Source organism: Hyperolius riggenbachi, chromosome 3, assembly GCF_040937935.1.
Source record: "Hyperolius riggenbachi isolate aHypRig1 chromosome 3, aHypRig1.pri, whole genome shotgun sequence".
Classification (NCBI taxonomy): domain Eukaryota; kingdom Metazoa; phylum Chordata; class Amphibia; order Anura; family Hyperoliidae; genus Hyperolius; species Hyperolius riggenbachi.
The window spans coordinates 57,286,482-57,309,251 of record NC_090648.1 but is presented as its reverse complement, the minus strand read 5'-3'; the positions used below and the strand labels follow the sequence as shown (position 1 = coordinate 57,309,251).

General features: G+C 45.0%; 1 protein-coding gene across 1 annotated transcript in view; it reads right to left on the bottom strand.

Annotated features, from left to right (window-relative positions):
* Positions 1-22,770, bottom strand: part of LOC137562114 (zinc finger protein 850-like) — a 184,296-nt gene that overhangs the window by 35,817 nt on the left and 125,709 nt on the right. Inside the window, exon 8 of the mRNA XM_068273448.1 lies at positions 16,825-17,562. Within this exon, the coding sequence (XP_068129549.1) occupies positions 16,825-17,562 (738 nt within the window). The remainder of the gene's footprint in view (positions 1-16,824; positions 17,563-22,770) is intronic.

The following is a 22,770-nucleotide window of genomic DNA, read 5'->3' as shown; positions in this document are numbered from 1 at the left end:
TACGACCAGCACTGGCACCTGCAATTAAATAATTACATGTTATTTTTACACTATTATGAGAAGTTCTGACAGTATAATAAGATATATATATATATATATATATATATATATATATATATACATATATATATATATATATATATATATATATATATATATATATATATACACACATATGATACATTCTATAGAATGCCTGACCATTTTAGGTAAAGTACGAAACGTCTGTTTTTGTTACGTACTTTGTCTCTCTCCTCTCCCGTTATGTCTGCAGCTCTCTTTCTCTTCCTTACTTTAGTTTTTCAGTAGTGCTCTCTTGTCTGTGCCTCTGCTTTGCTTTGTCAGCCTCACCAATGGCTGGTCTCTTCTTTAGTCTTTGACAAAAATCATGCTTATTTCTTGCTGCAGTAGAGCATTGTATCATGACTCTAAACTTATTTTTTGCTGCATCATGGCTTTTAAGGCCCCTCCCCCTCACTAGCCTTGAGGCAGGGAACACACTTGACTGTTTTCGTGCGCATTTTCTGCACAGAAAAACTGAGAACTCATGTTAATCAATGGGCTAGTTCACACTTAATATGTTGTTTGCGCGCAGAAAAAAACCTGACATTCTGCATGATGACTCCGCACATTTTGTCAGTTTTCTCTATCAATTACATCAGCTGCTATGAAAAAAACGTGCACGTTTTCCTGCATAGAAACACACTTGGTGTTCAGAAAAACTTGCACAGAAAACTGAAAGACAAGTGTGTTCCCTGCCTCAACTACCAAAACCCAACTGCCATTTTTCTCTTGCACACGTCCAACTTTTCTCTCCTCTTTCCTGCAAATGGGCTACCCCTGGCAGCACCTGAAGGCTCCTTCACAGCAGCACTTTTCACAAACAGTAAATATTAGCATGCATGCACCCATCATCACTAGCCTTACTGACAGCATAGATATGCAGCTGTTACAGTCAAAGTGCGGAAAAAAGCAGGCATTCTATAGAGAACCGGGTATTCTACACTTTGCCTGAATGATTTCAGGCATTCTATAGAATGCCTAGGCAAAGTACGTAATGAAACAGACATTTTGTACATTGCCTAATCGCTTTGGGCATTCTATAGAATGCCTGATCTCGTACTTTGCCTGTAACATAAATATATATATATCCACTTTGTTGACAGATACTTTTTAGGTGTAGAGCAGGAATTCAGCTTTTGTATCACACCTGCAATTAAATAATTATGTTAACTTTACTATATTATGAGACGTTCTGACAGTATAGTAAGATAGAAATCACAGCTATTGCATGAGACATTACACAATTGCCTCATCACTTAAGGATCTACTATCACGAAAAAAGGAGGCAGTTAAAATCGGACAAAACCGACAGGTTTTGGGATAGTCCATCTCCTCATGGGGGATTCTAAGGGTGTTCTTTGTTTTCAACGGCATTTCCTGAACAGCAGTTTAACTGTCAAAATTGTTAGATACCAGCCAGCCTCTCTACTCACATGCACACTATTTTGTCATGTAGACTTTGCAACTTCTGTTCAGGAAATGCTGTTGAAACAAAGTAAATCCTGAGAATCCCCCATGGGGAGATGGACTGACCCAAAACCTGCCGGGTCTGTCAGATTTTAACTGCCTACTTTTTTCGTGATAGTGTACCTTTAAAGGGGAACTCCAGTGAAAATAAAATAAGTGCTTAATTTTTACAATAATTATGGATAAATGGTTTATTCAGTGTTTGCCCATTGTAAAATCTTTCCTCTCCCTGATTTACATTCTGACATTTATCATATGGTGACATTTTTTACTGCTGGCAGGTGATTTCAGTGGAAGGAGATGCTGCTTGCATTTTTGGCAGTTGGAAACGGCTGTTATTTCCCACAATGCAACAAGGCACCCACAAAGAGGGGTTTCAACACAATGGGCTTGATTCACAAAAGCATGCTAACTGTTAGCACGCCAGTGAAAAGCTGCTTATCACGTGCAAAATGCCTCTTCTCTTTTGCACGCGTAATGTTTTATGGGCACTACTTCACGTGCAAAATCAGCTGCTTCACGTGCTAAGTAGCGTGATAAGCATACTTTACACATGAAGCAGCTGATTTTGCATGCAAAGTAGTGCACGTAAAACTTTATGCGCACAAACTTTTATGTGCGCTAAAATAGCACGCGAACAGTAACAGCTTTCCCGTGCAAACTACGTAGCACCCTAGTTTGCACGTGCAAAGCTTTTAGGCGTGCTAACTGTGTTAGCACCCTTTAGTAAATCAAGCCCAATGTCAGCCATACAGAGTCCCCTGATGATCCGTTTGAGAAAAGATAAAGATTTCTCATGGGAAAGGGGGCATCAGCCACTGATTGGGATGAATTTCAATCCTTGGACATGGTTTATTTTAAGTTAAAGAGAAACATCTTCACAGTCAGAATACAAGAACAGATACAATATCTACTAATAAGATAACCATTACACAGTGAAAATGAAAAACTACTTAGATGTGTGCATAAAGGAACAATTTTGCCTTAAAGAGACACTGAAGCGAAAAAAAATTATGATATTATGATTTGTATGTGTAGTACAGCTAAGAAATAAAACATTAAGATCAGATACATCAGTCTAATTGTTTCCAGTACAGGAAGATTTAAGAAACTCCAGTTGTTATCTCTATGCAAAAAAGCTATTAAGCTCTACGACTTTCAAAGTCGTGGAGAGGGCTGTTTTCTGACTTTTATTATCTCAACTGTTAGTTAATTTTTTTACTTTTCCTCTGCAAGAGAAGAGGTCATTAGTTCACAGACTGCTCTGAAAGAATCATTTTGAATGCTGAGTGTTGTGTAATCTGCACATATTAGAGAATGATGCAATGTTAGAAAAAACACTATATACCTGAAAATAAAAACGAGAATATTTTCTTTGCTGCTAATCTTCTAGTAATTATTCATAGTACACAACCAATTCATTATATCATATATTTTTTTCGCTTCAGTGTCTCTTTAAGTCAACAACACAACAGATATAAAAGACACATTTATAATTCCTTTCCAGAGGAAAAAAAAAACAATTCTAACATTGTAAAGATAAAGAAACAAAATACAAAGATTATGACTAAAACTTTCATTATTGTAATAGTATATTTGGAAAGTTACCACATAGCATCAGTGGATGCATCACAAATTTATATACAGGAGAAAAAATGATACATGTGGCTTGGGTACACTAGTAGAAAAAGGTGACATTTAACCTCCCTGGCGTTCTATTTCCCCAGGATTTCCGTTCAAGAAGTGGTTCAATTAATTTCCAATAATTTTCAAACTTTTTTTTTTTTTTGCAATTATTATTTTTTTTTTAATATTGAATTCAATACCGGTTATTGCATTGAATTCAACAACAAAAAAAAGTGTTTACTGCAAGATGTTGATGACGCTGTGTGACCCTGGTGTCATCAACGCCGATCGCCGGGGGACATGTCATCGCTGAGGGAGAAGCAAAATCCGCACAGGGACATGGAAGAAGGCACTGGGGAAGCTATCAGAGGTACGCGACGAGGGATCAGCACGCCAATGGTGAGTATAATACCCAGATGTGTAGCCAGGTGTGTAGGGAGCTACATGTAGCCAGATGTCAGGGTAGCCAGGTGTGTAGGCAGATGTATAGGTAGCCAGGTGTGTAGCCAGGTATAGGGTGCCAGGTATAGGGTGCCAGGTTTAGTGTAGCCAGTTATGGGGTGCCAGGTGTAGTGTAGCCAGTAATGGGGTGCCAAGCTACCCCCCCCAACACCTTCCCTTAAGCTGTGTGCGGCCGGTGGGGACCCCCCTTCTGGGCAGGGAGGGGGGACCCGTCCTTAGTGGGCTGTGGGGTGTCCCCATTCTATGCTGGCTGGTAGTGGCCGGTGGGAACCCCCCTTCTGGTCGGGGGGGGGGGGTGTCCCCGTCCTTTGCAGGCTGTGGGTGGCCGGGCGGGGGGGTGTCCCCTTCCTTTGCAGGCTGTGGGGGGCCTGTGGGGACCCCCCTTCTGGGCGGGGGGGTGTCCCTGTCCTTTGCGGGCTGTGGGTGGCCTTTCCCAACCCCCTCCCATCCCCCATGCAAGCCCCTCCCCCTTCCCCCTGAACCCCTTCCCTCGGTGTGAGTCCTGTTCTACTCACCCAGGTTGTCTCCAGTGTGCGGCGGTGGCAGAATCCGTTCTTCCTCCATCCCCGAAGTCTCATGCTCTGTGTAATTACCGCTACGAGACTTGGTGACGTCGTAGCGGTATCGTCACAGGCCAGGACTTCAGCGTTAGAGAAAGAAGGGTTTCTGCTGGCGCCGCTGGAGACAGCCTGGGTGAGTAGAACAGGATTCACACTGAGGGAAGGAATTCAGGGGGAAGGGGAGGGGCTTGCATGGGGGTTGGGAGGGGGGAGTTAAAGGCCACCCACAGCCTGCAAAAGGACGGGGACACCCCCCTGCCCATAAGGAGGGTCCCCACCGGCCACCCACAGCCTGCAAAGGACGGGGACATCCCCCCCGCACAGAAGGGGGGTCCCCGCCGGCCACTACCAGCCAGCATAAAACGGGGACACCCCTCCCCCCCTTGCTGCACAGAGGGGATCCCCGCCAGCCACTACCAGCCCGCATAGAGCAGACACCCGTCCGCACACAAAGGGGGAATCCTTGCATGCAGCACATTCTCTGCCCCGCCAGCTGCACAGGGATTCCCCAGGGTGGCTGGATGCTTGTTCTGTATGCTGGGGGTAGCACAGATCGCTATCCACAGCATACAGTCAGACATTTAGCCATCCTGTTATCACAGAACATCCAAAATAATATGAAATATTAAACACTCAAACTGACCTTTCTAATATATATATATATATATATATATATATATATATATATATATATATATATATATATATATAAACATATATAATATTAAAGTTCCCTTGACCTACCAAAATGTTGGGGTCCTAAATGTGTCTACAATTATTCATTCTCATTCATTCACGCTGATTTTAGAAAAAGATTCCTGCTCTTGGCACACTTGATCATTAGAATCAGATTGACTTGGACACAGCTACAAGGTCATGTGCCGTAACACTAGGTATTGATTTTCAGTTGTTATCACAGAATATCCAAAACAATATAAAATATTAAGCAACAAAAACACTCATACTACAAAACACCCAGCTCTCTACAAAACACCCAGCTCTCTACATTCTACTGATGAAATCTCCCTCCATGCAGGGGCTCCTCTAGCTACCTAATGCTTGGGGGCACCCAGGGGCGTAGGAATAGGCCCTGCAGCCCCTGCGCCCGCGGGGGGGCCCGGCCCCCCCCTGGGGCCCGCTTGGGGCCGTTTTGTGGGTGCTGGAGGGGTGGCAGCATGAGGGGAAAGCCTTGCCCACAGTCGGCGGGGAGAGGGGTAGTTCCCCCCTCTCCCTCACCTCGGGGCTCTCCCCTCTGTGCTCCCCTCCAGCTCTTTAGTGTGTGGGGCTGTGGGCAGCGGGCAGCGAGCGGCGGGCAGATACATACCTGCTTCCGTGCGTTCCATCGACGACTTCTCCCTCTAGCGGCTGACGTCACTTCCGGAAGTGACGTCAGCCGCTAGAGGGAGAAGTCTCCGATGGAACGCACGGAAGCAGGTATGTATCTGCCCGCCGCTCGCTGCCCGCTGCCCACAGCCCCACACACTAAAGAGCTGGAGGGGAGCACAGAGGGGAGAGCCCCGAGGTGAGGGAGAGGGGGGAACTACCCCTCTCCCCGCCGACTGTGGGCAAGGCTTTCCCCTCATGCTGCCACCCCTCCAGCACCCACAAAACGGCCGCGAGCGGGCCCCGGGGGGGGGGGCCCGCTCAGAAAATCAGTAGGGGGGCCCGGTGGGGCCTACCGTATTTTTCGGACCATAAGACGCTCCGGACCATAAGACGCACCTAGGTTTAGAGGACAAAAACCAGGAAAAAAAATACTAAACCTGTGGCATCCATGGTACAGGGGCATCTTGTGGATATTCTCCCCTCCCCAATTTATGTGTCCCCTTTGTACCTGTAGTGTCTCTTTTTTGACCTCCACTGTCCCTGTGTGGTCCTCTGTCCCCCTGTGTCCTCATCCATGCCCCTTATGTCCTCCAAAGTGCCCCCCTGGTCCTCCAAAGTGCCCTCCGGGTCCTCCAAAGTGCCCCCCGAGTTCTCCAAAGTGCCCCCCTGGGTGATCCAAAGTGCCCCCTGGGTCCTCCAAAGTTCCCCCTGGGTCCTGCAAAGTTCCCCCTGGGTCCTCCAATGTGCCCCCTGGGTCCTCCAACGTGCCCCCTGGGTCCTCCAATGTGCCCCCTGGGTCCTCCAAAGTTCCCCCTGGGTCCTGCAAAGTTCCCCCTGGGTCCTCCAATGTGCCCCCTGGGTCCTCCAACGTGCCCCCTGGGTCCTCCAATGTGCCCCCTGGGTCCTCCAAAGTTCCCCCCTGGGTCCTCCAAAGTTCCCCCCGGGTCCTCCAACGTGCCCCCTGGGTCCTCCAAAGTTCCCCCTGGATCCTCCAAATTGCCCCCCGGGTCCTCCAAAGTGCCCCCCGGGTCCTCCAAAGTGCCCCCCTGGGTGCTCCAAAGTGCCCCTCTGGGTCCTCCAAAGTGCCCCCCTCCTCTAAAATGCCCCGTGTTCTTGTGCACCCTGTACTTTTCTGTCCCCTGTGACAATCTGTCTGCCTAAAGTCTGTGTGTGGCCTGCAGTATGTTAATGCACAGTGTGTGTCCCCCGAGGCTGCCGCGACCCTCCGTACATTGTTTCCGCCCGCCCTCCGTCCTCCTCTGCCCCTCCTCTGCCTCCCTTCCCTGGCTCTCTAATGTGGGGATATGCGGGGAGTGTGAAGGCTGCTGCGGCTTACCGAGTGATTATCGCGCTGAGCATCGGTAAATCCGCCGCGTTAACAGCCGCTGGGTGGTCCGTGCACGTTGCCGTAGCCTCTCTGCCTTCACTTCCGCTTACATCACCAATGCGGAAGTGAAGGCAGAGAGGCTACGGCAACGTGCACGGACCACCCAGCGGCTGTTAACGCGGCGGATTTACCGATGCTCAGCGCGATAATCACTCGGTAAGCCGCAGCAGCCTTCACACTCCCCGCATATCCCCACATTAGAGAGCCAGGGAAGGGAGGCAGAGGAGGGGCAGAGGAGGACGGAGGGCGGGCGGAAACAATGTACGGCGGGTCACGGCAGCCTCGGGGGACACACACTGTGCATTAACATACTGCAGGCCACACTCAGACTTTAGCAGACGGGGCAGCCGCGGTCACTTGATTTTAAAGGTGGGGGGACAACTGGTGCCAACTGGTGCCGGGCAAAAATTGCAGCATTTGGACCATAAGACGCAGTCACTTTTTCCCCCCATGTTTGGGGGAGAAAAAGTGCGTCTTATGGTCCGAAAAATACGGTAGTTACGCCCCTGGGGGCACCTCTAGCTACTTTACACTGATGTTACTTCTGGTTACTTAATACTTAGGGGCATCGGTTGTTATCTATGACAGGCAAGGGAAGTAAGAGGGAAGTGACAGCTGGGCCAGCCAGCACACTTGCGCTGCAGTTGGGCGAGGGTTTGTAGGTTCATAGAGGGGGAAATCTAAGGTGCCAGGAGATCTGTGCCTATAGGCTCCTGTGAGGTAAATCTGGGCCTGCAAAACTATGTAGGTATGGGGTCAAAAAGACCCCTAAAATGTCTGCAGCAGATCCATTAGCGCGCCTGAACTCAAAACTTGCTCTCTGCTCTAGAAGATAAGCAACAGCATAATAACCTTTAATAAGACATGTCTGTGTTACAGCTTATACAAATCCTGCAACAAATCTGCAGTGTGCCTACTTCCTGCTTTCATGAAAGGAGACATAGGGTTAACATCCTGCGTTTACAAATTAGCTGCAAATTAGCTTGTCACGGCAGCCAGCTGACACCACTGAGAGATCAAATTACAGTTGATTAGTCACAGATGAAGCTAAACTCTCTAAATACATGCAGGGCGCATTTCTCCATGTTTTCCTTCTGTCCTGTGAAAGAGTTAATGTCCACTATAAAATGACATTGTATGGATAGAGATATGGAAGCAGCCATATTTCTTTTTAAACAATACTTGTGTGGTTGTATTTTTGGTTTTCTGCCATTAATGATTAATGCCACAGGAGATCAGGTGTTCTGACTAAAAGTTGAACGAACTAAGCATATGCTGAATGTCTGAAGCCAGAAAGAGCAGCAGAATAGACACAGACATTCCTTAAAGGAATTTGAGGTGTATCTTTGACATACTTGAAAATTCTATAGAAAGAAAAAAACAACAAACTCACACACAACCATTCACATAATCTAAAAGAAATCAGAACAGGCCACCATGTTCAGTCCAGATGTCCACAAGGCTTTAGTCATTGGTCCTCTGACTACTCTGCAGGTAGAAAGCCCATACATAGCACACTACAATGCACTGTGCATTCTGGAACCTGTCTACCATTGCCATATGTCTATATTATGTAGTGTAAGTACTGTAGTCTAGGGCCAATTTTTTAGGGGGAGCCAATTAACTTATCCATATGTTTTTGGAATGTAGGAGGAATCCGGAGTGCCCGGAGGAAACCCACGCAGACACGGAGAGAACATACAAACTCTTTGCAGATAGTGCCCTGGCTGGGATTCGAACCAGGGACCCAGCGCTGCAAGGCGAGAGCGCTAACCACTACGCCACCGTGCTGCCCATTGTCACATTTTACTCTTCCTACCATCATGTTTTGGGATGTGAGAGAAAAACTGTGTTCCCAGAGATAGCCAACACAAACATGTGGAGAACATACAGACAATGTATCTAGGCTGGAAAAGTGCTGCAAGGCAAGAACAATAATCACTACACCTCTGTGATGATAAGTGCCTCTCCTAACCGGTGAGCAATATGCTGCGAACTTCCGCTGTTTGTATTTGCGCCGAACAGCGAACATTTATCGTTTTTGATTCCCCCCCCCCCCCCATACATTATTATTGACCTAAATTTTGACCCCTTACCTCACAGTTATCAGACACATGGCAGCCAATCAGCTAGCACCCCCTCCTGGACCCCCAAAAAGCAGTTGCGGTGGCCATATTGGATCAGTTCTCTGCTGGCTGGCTACTTGCTGCAGATAGGTAGGGAAAGCATTAGCTAGGCCTGTGTTCTTGTTCCTCACTTGTTGTGAAAGCATCCAAAACAGCCCTGTTGAGGGCTAGCACATTGGTCTCCTGTGTTTTTTGTGTGTGTGACACTTCACAGCCCAATGAAACCCAGAGCTATGTGCGCACTACTGCTGTGCTGTTGCCTCATTAAGTAGCAGGCACAGAATCACTCCAATGCATTATTATTTCACTGTATTATGATAGTAATATTGTATTTCTCTGTCTGTGACACTCCACAGCCCACTAACACCCAGAGCTGTACATAATGTGATTTCTGCCCTTTAGGGATTAAAAACCGACTTTGCGTCAGCTCCGTAATTTTTGGTGGGACTTTTGGCATGGATCCCCCTCCGGCATGCCCCTATTCAGGTGTTAGACCCCTTGAAAAAACGTTTTCATCACTTTTGTGGCCAGAAACAGTCTTTGTAGGTTTTAAAATTTGCCTGCCCATTAAAGTCTATGGCAGTTCGTTAGATTTGCCTGTTCATGAACATTTACGGAAGTTGGCGTTTACCATTTGCGAACGGAAAATTCTATGTTCGCAACATCTCTACCTGTTCGTAGTTTTATTATTATAATAAATAGACACATATCATTATATTGAGCATTATTATGTTGACTTCACATCAACACTTTATTATTATTATGCAATCATTCTACATAGTGATAAGAGAGTGAAAAGGTAATTATTCATATAAAAAGGAACAATTGCATATAGAAGCATAGTAGATAGCTCTCTTGCATTACAGTGCTGAGGTTCCAGGCTCAAACCTGCGGTGGGGCAGTATCTGCATAGGGTTTGTAGGTTCTTCATTTGTAGTATGGATTTTTGAACACACTTCCCTCTCACATCCCAAGAAGGTATAGATAAGTGAACTGTTCCCTCCCCAAGTGAATTGGACATTGAGATATTAGACAGTGGCTATTACAATGATTAGCTTTTGAGGTCCTCTAAGGGGCACTTAGTCCCATGACTATAAACTGTCTAAAAAACTGCTGAACATGTTAGCACAGCGTAATTACAATGCTTGGTGTGATTTTCCTTCTTAAAACAGAAGGAAACTTGCAATAATTCAGCTATCAGTGAACATTTGTGGTTACCCACAATGCACCACTGCTGCATAAGCAAATTATCTCTTTATGCCCCTGAAGTTTACTTCTGTTTTAAGAAGGCAAACTATACTTAGCATTGCTTTTTAGTAGTAGTGCTTTTCAGTCTCTTTTAAGCCCCATGTACACTATACAATTCTGCATGTGATTTGATCGGATCAAATTTGATTAATCGATTAAATCCAACATGTCCGATCGGGATTTGATTTGATTCAATCAGTATGGTGGTCGAATATCAATGCAAAATAATGTCAAATCGATCACACTACCAATCAAATCGAATCCAGATCGGTCGGATTTAATCAATCAATCGAATTCGATCTGATCGAAATGTAGAATTGTATTGTGTAGATGGGGCTTTAGACCTCTATACTTTCCTAGTGGTTCGGGTGACCCCGAGCTGCTCGGTTGCTCATAAAGTCAATGTAAACATTATTTTTATAAAATAATTTGGAACCCAAATTCAGAACTTAAGGTATTTGCTAGAAAAGGAATATTTATACAACATAAACAAATAGTATGTGACTCAGCCCAGGGGGTACTGACCAAACACTGGCTTTCATAAGAATTCACTCCAAGAGAGAGCTCTACATCATCACATACAAATGCCTGGTTTATTTACATTCACTAAGGATCCATTCAGACACTACAGTTCCCCAGTATGTGATGAATGTCTATTTTACATACACGCTTCCCCTGAGCTTGTTTGGAGAAAGAACACCTGCAAGTAAACTGAATAAAGAAACTCATAAAGGTCCGTACACACGCCGGACTGCTGGCAACGACTGGTCCGTCGTCACCCCCCGCTGGGTGGGCGTTCCAGCGACAGTCCGGCGTGTGTACAGTCTGTCTGCAGACTGATACGGCTGTTTCTGAGCGATCCTCCCAGTGGATCGCTCAGAAACAGCCGTATCAGTCCGCCCACAGACTGTACACACGCCGGACTGTCGCTGGAACGTCCACCCAGCAGGAGGTGACGACGGACCCGTCGTTGCCTGCAGTCCGGCGTGTGTACGGACCTTAAGAGCTACAAACTCCTCCTCCTTTCCCCACTGGAAAGCTGTGTCTAATGCCATCATTGATGAGTGAAAATACCAATATTCTTTTTCGCATTAATTTTTGCAAACATTGGGTTCAATTTGGGTTTTTTTTAGCAAAAATGCAATCAAAAATAAATTTTGGAGTTTTTTTTGCATTTTTTGCAAATTTTTGAGGAAAAAACATATTGATTTTTTCATGGTAAAAAATGTGCATTTAAAAAGATCATTTTCTGAACTCTCAGGCTTTTTTGTACGGTTATCTAACTATTTTTTTGTGTTTTTGTGATAAACACAAAAACACAAAAATACTAGATACTTTGGCAAACATTTTCTGGAAATTGAAAATAGAACACTCTGCATTTAATTTATGTATAGCTCATGCAAAGTAACAGGTAGATTTACATTTCTGGAACAGCTAAGCCTTAAGCTACGTACACACATACGACAACGATCGTTCGTGCCGAACAACGAACGATTGTTTAATGAGGATTCATAAAATGGTTGTGAAAAGGTTGATGAAAAGGTGAAAACGATATGATCATTAGCGAACGAATGATACGGAAGTGACGTGACAATCTACATATTCCAAATGTTGTATTCGTTAAGGAAAGCGGAAGAAACATCAATGTTAATGGCCAATAGAAAAAAGGAAGTTGCGTCATCAAACCAACGATCTTTCAAGTAGATTTAAGAAAGTGACGTCAAAGGTATCTTATAAAAGGCTTTCATTCATAATAGCTTCCCAGGTGGACTAGAGAGGGCCAAACATAATGGCAAGCATAAAAACCACTTGATGGACACATTTAATGGTTCTGAGGGCCACATTTGGGCAACGGGTCAGACTTTCACATGTATGTGCTATACACTATAGTTACATCAGTATGCCAATATCAATATACATTACTATTAAATCATTATAAATAATAAATATACATGATTTAAAAAAAAAAATTAAAAATAGTGCTGCGCTGCCCCCTGGCGGTTTCTAATAGACCGCCAGGGAGGTTAATATAGGTGTGCCTTTCCTTCCATTGCACTCCCAAAATGTAACTATACAATTATGCCGCAGCTAAAATATCTATTTCCAGAAAATGGAAGGTTAAAACAACATTGACTATTTCAGAAGTGATCCAAATAATGAATACAAGCTGTGAACACGAAAAAACAATTTTCTCTCTCACAAGGAACAGCCAATACTTTTCTTATAGGAGGGGAACGATGGTTATGATATGTTTAAAATGAGTCTTAAAGCTTAGCCAGATTAGAAAAACGGATAAGTGCTGTTTCTTGATCTTCCTGGAGTCAAAATGAAGAACTGGGTGCATAGTCAATATATCATGAGCATGTATGATGAGTCTGATAACGCTATGGAGGTTACTGTTATAGTTATATTTGTAATTTTTTATTTTACTCATTATAGACACAAATTGTCTGTTATGATAACCTGCACTAACTACAGCTATACAAAAATGTAATGAACTGTTTATTTTTCAAAAGGCATGGAACCAAATTGTAACGCCTTTACATGACCAATGTGTTGTAACTCATGTTTTGTTAGTATGCCAATAAAATATTTTTCACACACATGTACCGTATTTTTCAGCATATAAGACACACTTTTTCTCCCCCAAAATGGTGACAAAAAGTCCCTGCTTCTTATATGCCAAATTCAGGGAAACACCATCCTATGGAATGCCTGCCGATATGGACCGCCGACCCGCCGCAACATCATGGACTCCCTGTAATGCCCCCCGTGTGTCTCTATCTCTCCGTGTCTCCACTCCCCGTATATGTTACGGCCAGAACCCGAAGTTTGGCCAGAACTAGAAGTGGCCGGCCACTTCGGGTTCTGGCCGGCCAATGCGCGAACTGGCCGCTGCGCTGCGGCCAATGTGAGAAATGAAACAATTCCTGTAAGGTTAATGTGATGTTGTGGCCGCAGCGCAGCGGGCAAAATGTATCACACATCTTTACTTTATTCAATGGCATTAAGCCGCCCGGCTTTTTCCTCTGCCTCTCTCTCCTCCTCCCCCCGCCTCTCTCTCCTCCCCCCCCCCGCCTCTCTCTCTCCTTCTCTTATGGGCACAGCCGGGCGGGGACACGCGTGTCCCTCCGGAGTCGTTCGTCGCGGCAGGGGAATCCTGCCGTTCTTGCAGAGCGGGTGCTGGCAGAAGCAATGTCTGCAGCCTCCCCGCTCTGCTCTCCTGCCGCGAGGAACGACTCTCCTGGACACGCGTGTCCCCGCCCGGCTGCCCATAAGAGAAGGGGAGAGAGAGGCGGGGGGGGGGAGGAGAGAGAGGCAGAGGAAAAAGCCGGGCGGCTTAATGCCATTGAATAAAGTAAAGATGTGTGATACATTTTGCCCGCTGCGCTGCGGCCACAACATCACATTAACCTTACAGGAATTGTTTCATTTCTCACATTGGCCGCAGCGCAGCGGCCAGTTCGCGCATTGGCCGGCCAGAACCCGAAGTGGCCGGCCACTTCTAGTTCTGGCCAAACTTCTGGTTCTGGCCGTAACATATATAATTAGCAGTGTCAGGAGCGTGTCTCACCTAATCCATGGCTCCCTCTGTGATCGCAGACCTTCCCAGCTCCCCTAGTGTTGGCTTCTGCTGATCGCTTTATCAGAAGAAGCCATCGTTAGTGGAGCTGTGAAGGAGAAAAAAAGCCTGTGATCACTGACAGAGGTAATTATATACAGGGGAGCAGAGACACGGGGAAGAGCGGAGATGGGGGGAGGGAGAGTGAAGACACAAGGAGAGTTGGAGACAAATGGGACACACTGGGAACAGAAGGGGTCACTCTGGTACAGAAAGGGACACACTGGGGACAGAATGGGACACATAGGGACAAAAGAAGACACATGAGGACACGGGAGGACACATAGGGGACACAGGAAGACACAATAATTTAGGGAGAACGTCTACAAGATGCACCTGGAACATGGACACATCATATAGTAGCAAACAATATATGGCCCTCCTCCCCCTGCTAGTCAGAGGCCCTTCTCCTTTAATAATAGGCAGCCAAAGGTGCCCCCTCCCCTTCAGTATAGGTAGGTAGTCAAAATTGAACCCCCAGCAAAGACAGTAGCCTCCAGTATACTTAGACAAGGTGTCTCTCAAGTTTATATAGCCACTCCCAGTATAGGTAGCCCAAGGTGTCTTTCCACCAACCCCCCCATATAGGGCATTGGTGTCAGTGGGTAAGTGGGTGTATCTAGCTTCCTGAAATCTGCCTATCGCCAACACTTGAAGACCTGCAGATCAGCACAAAGTAACCATGTGGCACACTTCAAATGCAGGAAATGAGCAATGACCTCACTTCCACAACTGCAGTGGTCACTGTGACAGTCTTTCCTGTTTACATTACCACTGATCTGAGGTCTGTGTATGAGTGAAGGGGAGGCAGCAGCAGCCATACAAGTAACAGACAGGGAAGCCCTGGCAGGAGGCAACACGGGAGGTCCCTGCTGTGGGTGTGGCCAAGCAATGCTCCTGTACCTCACCACCCAGATACCAAACAGGGCAGCCCTGGCAGCATAGGAGGCCTCTGCTGTGGCATACATGGCGTTTCCCCATCACCAAGTCTTCTCAGAGCACACTGCTACTGCACAAATTCCAGGTCGTGGTCATTACTATTCCTCCTCTGAGTCGTAGCAACTCGGAGGGAGAAGTAATTTGAGATGCAGTGATTCCCAGATCCCTGTATTACCCTTGCATAATAACATTATGCCTATGGTGGTGCCCAGGTTAGGTGCTGCGCGGGGCAGTGCGGGCACCAAAATGACCTTCTTCACCTGCTGTGGGTGAGCACCTGCTTGATTCTCCTGGGCCAAGCGGTGCCCTTGTACCACCACACCCAGATATACCAGTGAAAAAACAAAAAACTGGAGCTATCACAATTATTCAATCAAAAGAATGTACAGGACGACTGGCACAAGGGATTGGGCCGCTTTCCCTTCCTCAGATGCTCAGTCTTCTGTCTCAAAACATTTTTGTACGCTCTGTTGATTGAATATATGGGATAAACCAGTTTGGTGAGCCCTGTGTTGGTATTTTTTAATTGCTTTGGCAATCAGTCTAAAGGCCCACTTCATAGAATAACGATGCAAACAATATTTCCAGCAAAGCAAAATACTAAAGAAATTTAAGGTTTTATTGAATTAAACTTGAAACACATTAACACATCAATCAATAAGCAGATAAAGACAAAACGAAATCAACTTTAAATTGACATCATTTTCTTGAACAACACACCTCTGTGCACATATAGAAATCATAGATAATCACGTTCAATGAATGCAAAGTAACCGATTGTAAGATACATTTACAGATCATAAACTTAACCTCCTGGGCGAGATGCTTGACTCTGTGCAGGGCAAGAAAAATGGGCTGAAAGTGGTATACCCGATGCAGTGCCAGACATACAGCCCAGGAGCCCTCCTCTACCCTCGTTTGTCCTCCTCTGCCCACCCGCATTTACCCTCCACCTTCCCCCCGTGTGTCCTCCTATGTACTATGAGAAGCAGCAACATGGCTCACCTAATCAACGGCTACATTGGCAATCACAGACCACTCCTTTCCTTCACTGCACCTCTAGTGCCGGCTGCAGCAGATTGCAGGTGAAGCTGTTGATTAGGTGAGTCAAGTTGCTGCTTTGCATAGTACACCTTGGGGGGGGAGTGGAAGGATAAATGGGGGGTAGCAGAGGATACATGGGAGACAGAAGGGGACACACTGGAGACAGAAGGGGACAGAAGGGATTATGAAAATAAATTGGATCACTTTATGCACAGAAATGCACCAGAAACTGAATGCCAGGGAGGTTAAAGGACCACTATCGCAGCGAAAAAAAAAACTTATTAGAAGTACAATAGCTATCGCTAACAGTAGGTATAAATCTGACAAGTTTTGAACTATTTTATCTCCTCATGTGGAATTCTCATTATCTTTTTTATTCTTTACAAAAGCATTCACTGGAAAGGAGATACGCATAGATGCTGACCAGCCTCCCTACCTGAGCACCTGCCATCCAGTTAGTGCTTTTGAAAAACATAAGATTCCCTTATGAGGAGATGGATCCTCTATCAGATCTGTTAGATTTTTACAAACTACTGCAAGATACAGTGGCAGGAAAAAAGATTTCTAAAGGTATTTTACACTTTGAAAAAAATATGCATACACATGGATTTCTTTTTTTTTTTTTTTTTTTGATGATAAAGGTCCTTTAACAGTAAATAAAACACTGATTAGATGGATATCCTTATAGAATTACTGTCTATTGTGCAAAAATGTAAAAGTATATTAGGAAATCAGTTAGGTTTTAGTGTAGTAGCTGATCAAAGTTCACCTCCTCTGCAGTTTTTTGTAATAAATCACCAAAAAACATTTACTTTCTGTGTATACTGTACATGGTCTCTGAAGCTATATAAGCTTCTGAAATGCATATTTAAAAGAAACTTTTAATTAAAATTAGTTTACAGGCTGACATCCACTCGCTCATGTATCTTCTGATGACTTCTCAGAGATGACTGGCGTGAGAAACTTTTGCCACATTCTGAGCAACTAAATGGCTTTTCTCCTGTGTGAGTTCTCTGATGCCGAGTAAGATGTGCCTTCTGTGTGAAGCATTTGTCACATTCTGTACATTTATATGGTTTTTCTCCTGTGTGAATCCGGATATGAATGTTGAAGATTTTTTGAGTGCTGAAGGACTTCTCACATTCAGAGCAAGAAAACGGCTTCTCTCCGGTGTGAATCCTCTGGTGAGCTATGAGGGTTGATTCACTGGTAAAACATTTCTGGCATTCAGAGCAGGAAAATTGCTTCTCTCCTGTATGGATCTTCTGGTGTTGTATAAGGTCTGACATGTGAGTGAAAGATTTGTCACATTCTGAGCACAAATAATTCCTCTCTCCAGTATGAATCCTCTGGTGTGCTATGAGGTGTGCTTTAACAGTAAAACATTTCTCACATTCGGGACAAGAAAATGGATTCTCTCCTGTATGAATCTTCTGGTGTTGTATAAGGTTTGACATTTGAGTGAAAGATCTGTCACATTCTGAACACAAATAATTCCTCTCTCCTGTATGAGTCCTCTGGTGTACTATGAGGCTTGATTTCACAGTAAAGCATTTCTGACATTCAGAGCAGGAAAAAGGTTTCTCTCCAGTATGAATCCTCTGATGTTTTTTCAAGTTTGATTTCAAATTAAAACATTTTTCACATTCAGGACAAGAAAATGGCTTCTCCCCGGTGTGACTCCTCTGGTGTCTAATAAGCAGTGATGGACGAGTGAAGCTTTTCTCACACTCTGAGCAGTGATGCATTGTGTCTCCTCTGTGGCTCATCATGGGCTGCTGGAGATCCAGTTTGTTGTCAGATATTTTCAGAGTAGAGCAGGAATTCAGCTTTTTATTGCACCTGCAATTAAATAATTACATGTTATCTTTACACTATTATGAGAAGTTCTGACAGTATAGTAAGATATATATATATATATATATATATATATATATATATATATATATATATATATATATATATATATATATATATATATATGATATATTCTATAGAATGCCTGACCATTTTAGGCAAAGTACGAAACGCCTGTTTTTGTTACGTACTTTGTCACTCTCCTCTCCTGTTATGTCTGCAGCTCTCTTTCTCTTCCTTACTTTAGTTTTTCAGTGGTGCTCTCTTGTCTGTGCCTCTGCTTTGCTTTGTCAGCCTCACCAATGGCTGGTCTCTTCTTTAGTCTTTGACAAAAATCATGCTTATTTCTTGCTGCAGTAGAGCATTGTATCATGACTCTAAACTTATTTTTTGCTGCATCATGGCTTTTAAGGCCCCTCCCCCTCACTAGCCTTGAGGCAGGGAACACACTTGACTGTTTTCGTGCGCATTTTCTGCACAGAAAAACTGAGAACTCATGTTAATCAATGGGCTAGTTCACACTTAATATGTTGTTCGCGCGCAGAAAAAAACCTGACATTCTGCATGATGACTCCGCACATTTTGTCAGTTTTCTCTATCAATTACATCAGCTGCTATGAAAAAAACGTGCACGTTTTCCTGCATAGAAACACACTTGGTGTTCAGAAAAACTTGCACAGAAAACTGAAAGACAAGTGTGTTCCCTGCCTCAACTACCAAAACCCAACTGCCATTTTTCTCCTGCACATGTTCAACTTTTCTCTCCTCTTTCCAGCTCATGGGCTCCCCCTGGCAGCACCTGAAGGCTCCTTCACAGCAGCACTTTCCACAAACAGTAAATATCAGCATGCATGCACCCATCATCACTAGCCTCACTGACAGCATAGATATGCAGCTGTTACAGTCAAAGTGCGGAAAAAAGCAGGCATTCTATAGAGAACCGGGTATTCTACAGTTTGCCTGAATGATTTCAGGCATTCTATAGAATGCCTAGGCAAAGTACGTAATGAAACAGACATTTTGTACATTGCCTAATCCCTTTGGGCATTCTATAGAATGCCTGATCTCGTACTTTGCCTGTAACATAAATATATATATATCCACTTTGTTGACAGATACTTTTAGGTGTAGAGCAGGAATTCAGCTTTTGTATCACACCTGCAATTAAATAATTATGTTAACTTTACTATATTATGAGACGTTCTGACAGTATAGTAAGATATCCTATATAATAAACCCCCTGCGTCTCTGCGTCCTCCTGTGTCTGTGATTCCAGAACTGACGGTTTGCTGTTTGTAAACCTCATTGTATTGTGGAAAATAATAGCCTTTTCCAACTGCCAAGCAAACAATATCTCACTGTATGCATACTGTATACTTTGGACAGCGGTTGGGCACGAGCAAGCGGGATGCATTCCGGCGGGGGAGGGGGGGGGGGGGTTGGTTAGCAGCCGTGGCCTAGCACCTGTTTTTTAATGGGCACTTATTTTTACTAGTGTATATATATATATATATATATATATATATATATATATTCTACAAAAGTATACTTCATAGAATAATCATGTCAGGCATTTGAAATTAGCATGGGACAGCTTATAATGCTGTTTGTTTTTCATTAGATTGTCATTAACGAGAGTTGAACAGAAAAATTGTCATCTCAGAAAAATGCAATTTGAAGGATTTGCTCCAAATAAATATTGTTCATGACGACATTATATTCAGAAATAACTCATTTTAACGTTCCTTAGAAATCACAGCTATTGCATGAGACATTCCACAATTGCCTCATCACTTAAGGATCTACTATCATGAAAAAAGGAGGCAGTTAAAATCTGACAAAACCCACAGGTTTTGGGATAGTCCATCTCCTCATGGGGGATTCTAAGGGTGTTCTTTGTTTTCAACGGCATTTCCTGAACAGCAGTTTAACTGTCAAAATTGTTAGATACCAGCCAGCCTCTCTACTCACATGCACACTATTTTGTCATGTAGACTTTGCAACTGCTGTTCCGGAAATGCTGTTGAAACAAAGTAAATCCTGAGAATCCCCCATGGGGAGATGGACTGGCCCAAAACCTGTCGGGTCTGTCAGATTTTAACTGCCTACTTTTTTCGTGATAGTGTACCTTTAAAGGGGAACTCCAGTGAAAATAAAATAAGTGCTTAATTTTTACAATAATTATGGATAAATGGTTTATTCAGTGTTTGCCCATTGTAAAATCTTTCCTCTCCCTGATTTACATTCTGACATTTATCATATGGTGACATTTTTTACTGCTGGCAGGTGATTTCAGTGGAAGGAGATGCTGCTTGCATTTTTGGCAGTTGGAAACGGCTGTTATTTCCCACAATGCAACAAGGCACCCACAGAGAGGGGTTTCAACACAATGGGCTTGATTCACAAAAGCATGCTAACTGTTAGCACGCCAGTGAAAAGCTGCTTATCACGTGCAAAATGCCTCTTCTCTTTTGCACGCGTAATGTTTTATGGGCACTACTTCACGTCCAAAATCAGCTGCTTCACGTGCTAAGTAGCGTGATAAGCATACTTTACACATGAAGCAGCTGATTTTGCATGCAAAGTAGTGCACGTAAAACTTTATGCGCACAAACTTTTATGTGCGCTAAAATAGCACGCGAACAGTAACAGCTTTCCTGTGCAAACTACGTAGCACCCTAGTTTGCACGTGCAAAGCTTTTAGGCGTGCTAACTGTGTTAGCACCCTTTAGTAAATCAAGCCCAATGTCAGCCATACAGAGCCCCCTGATGATCCATTTGAGAAAAGATAAAGATTTCTCATGGGAAAGGGGGCATCAGCCATTGATTGGGATGAATTTCAATCCTTGGACACGGTTTATTTTAAGTTAAAGAGAAACATGTTCACAGTCAGAATAAAAGAACAGATACAATATCTACTGATAAGATAACCATTACACAGTGAAAATGAAAAACTACTTAGATGTGTGCATAAAGGAACAATTTTGCCTTAAGTCAACAACACAACAGATATAAAAGACACATTTATAATTCCTTTCCAGAGGAAAAAAAAACAATTCTAACATTGTAAAGATAAAGAAACAAAATACAAAGATTATGACTAAAACTTTCATTATTGTAATAGTATATTTGGAAAGTTACCACATAGCATCAGTGGATGCATCACAAATTTATATACAGGAGAAAAAATGATACATGTGGCTTGGGTACACTAGTAGAAAAAAGGTGACATTTAACCTCCCTGGCGTTCTATTTCCCCAGGATTTCCGTTCAAGAAGTGGTTCAATTAATTTCCAATAATTGTCAAACTTTTTTTTTTTTTTTTTTGCAATTATTTTTTTTTTTTAATATTGAATTCAATACCGGTTATTGCATGGAATTCAACAACAAAAAAAAGTGTTTACTGCAAGATGTTGATGACGCTGTGTGACCCTGGTGTCATCAACGCCGATCGCCGGGGGACATGTCATCGCTGAGGGAGAAGCAAAATCCGCACAGGGACATGGAAGAAGGCACTGGGGAAGCTATCAGAGGTACGCGACGAGGGATCAGCACGCCAATGGTGAGTATAATACCCAGATGTGTAGCCAGGTGTGTAGGGAGCTACATGTAGCCAGATGTCAGGGTAGCCAGGTGTGTAGGCAGATGTATAGGTAGCCAGGTGTGTAGCCAGGTATAGGGTGCCAGGTATAGGGTGCCAGGTTTAGTGTAGCCAGTTATGGGGTGCCAGGTGTAGTGTAGCCAGTAATGGGGTGCCAAGCTACCCCCCCAACACCTTCCCTTAAGCTGTGTGCGGCCGGTGGGGACCCCCCTTCTGGGCAGGGAGGGGGACCCGTCCTTAGTGGGCTGTGGGGTGTCCCCATTCTATGCTGGCTGGTAGTGGCCGGTGGGGACCCCCCTTCTGGTCGGGGGGGGGGGGGGTGTCCCCGTCCTTTGCAGACTGTGGCTGGCCGGGCGGGGGGGGGTGTCCCCTTCCTTTGCAGGCTGTGGGGGGCCTGTGGGGACCCCCCTTCTGGGCGGGGGGGTGTCCCTGTCCTTTGCGGGCTGTGGGTGGCCTTTCCCTCCCCCCTCCCATCCCCCATGTAAGCCCCTCCCCCTTCCCCCTAAACCCCTTCCCTCGGTGTGAGTCCTGTTCTACTCACCCAGGTTGTCTCCAGTGGCGGCGGTGGCAGAATCCGTTCTTCCTCCATCCCCGAAGTCTCATGCTCTGTGTAATTACCGCTACGAGACTTGGTGACGTCACCGAGCCTCGTAGCGGTAATGTCACAGGCCAGGACTTCAGCGTTAGAGAAAGAAAGGTTTCTGCTGGCACCGCTGGAGACAGCCTGGGTGAGTAGAACAGGATTCACACTGAGGGAAGGAATTCAGGGGGAAGGGGGGGGGGCGTGCATGGGGGTTGGGAGGGGGGAGTTAAAGGCCACCCACAGCCTGCAAAAGGACGGGGACACCCCCCTGCCCAGAAGGAGGGTCCCCACCGGCCACCCACAGCCTGCAAAGGACGGGGACATCCCCCCCGCACAGAAGGGGGGTCCCCGCCGGCCACTACCAGCCAGCATAAAACGGGGACACCCCCCCCCCCCCCTTGCTGCACAGAGGGGATCCCCGCCAGCCACTACCAGCCCGCATAGAGCAGACACCCGTCCGCACACAAAGGGGGAATCCTTGCATGCAGCACATTCTCTGCCCCGCCAGCTGCACAGGGATTCCCCAGGGTGGCTGGATGCTTGTTCTGTATGCTGGGGGTAGCACAGATCGCTATCCACAGCATACAGTCAGACATTTAGCCATCCTGGGGAATCCCTCTGATGAGGGAAAATTGCAGCAGGCGGTGCAGAGAAACAGGAAATCTCCCTGGCGGGATTGACGAGCTCAGCTAGTCCAAAACACTTTCAGCAAGTTTTTGCTGGACGAGCTGAGCTCGTCCAGAACGCTAGGGAGGTTAAAATAAGTATACACGAATATCAGTTACAATTGTATAACCCTTTTGCGTCTTGGAATGTTATTCATTTAATAGCTTGCACTCTGCTATACATTTTATTCTTC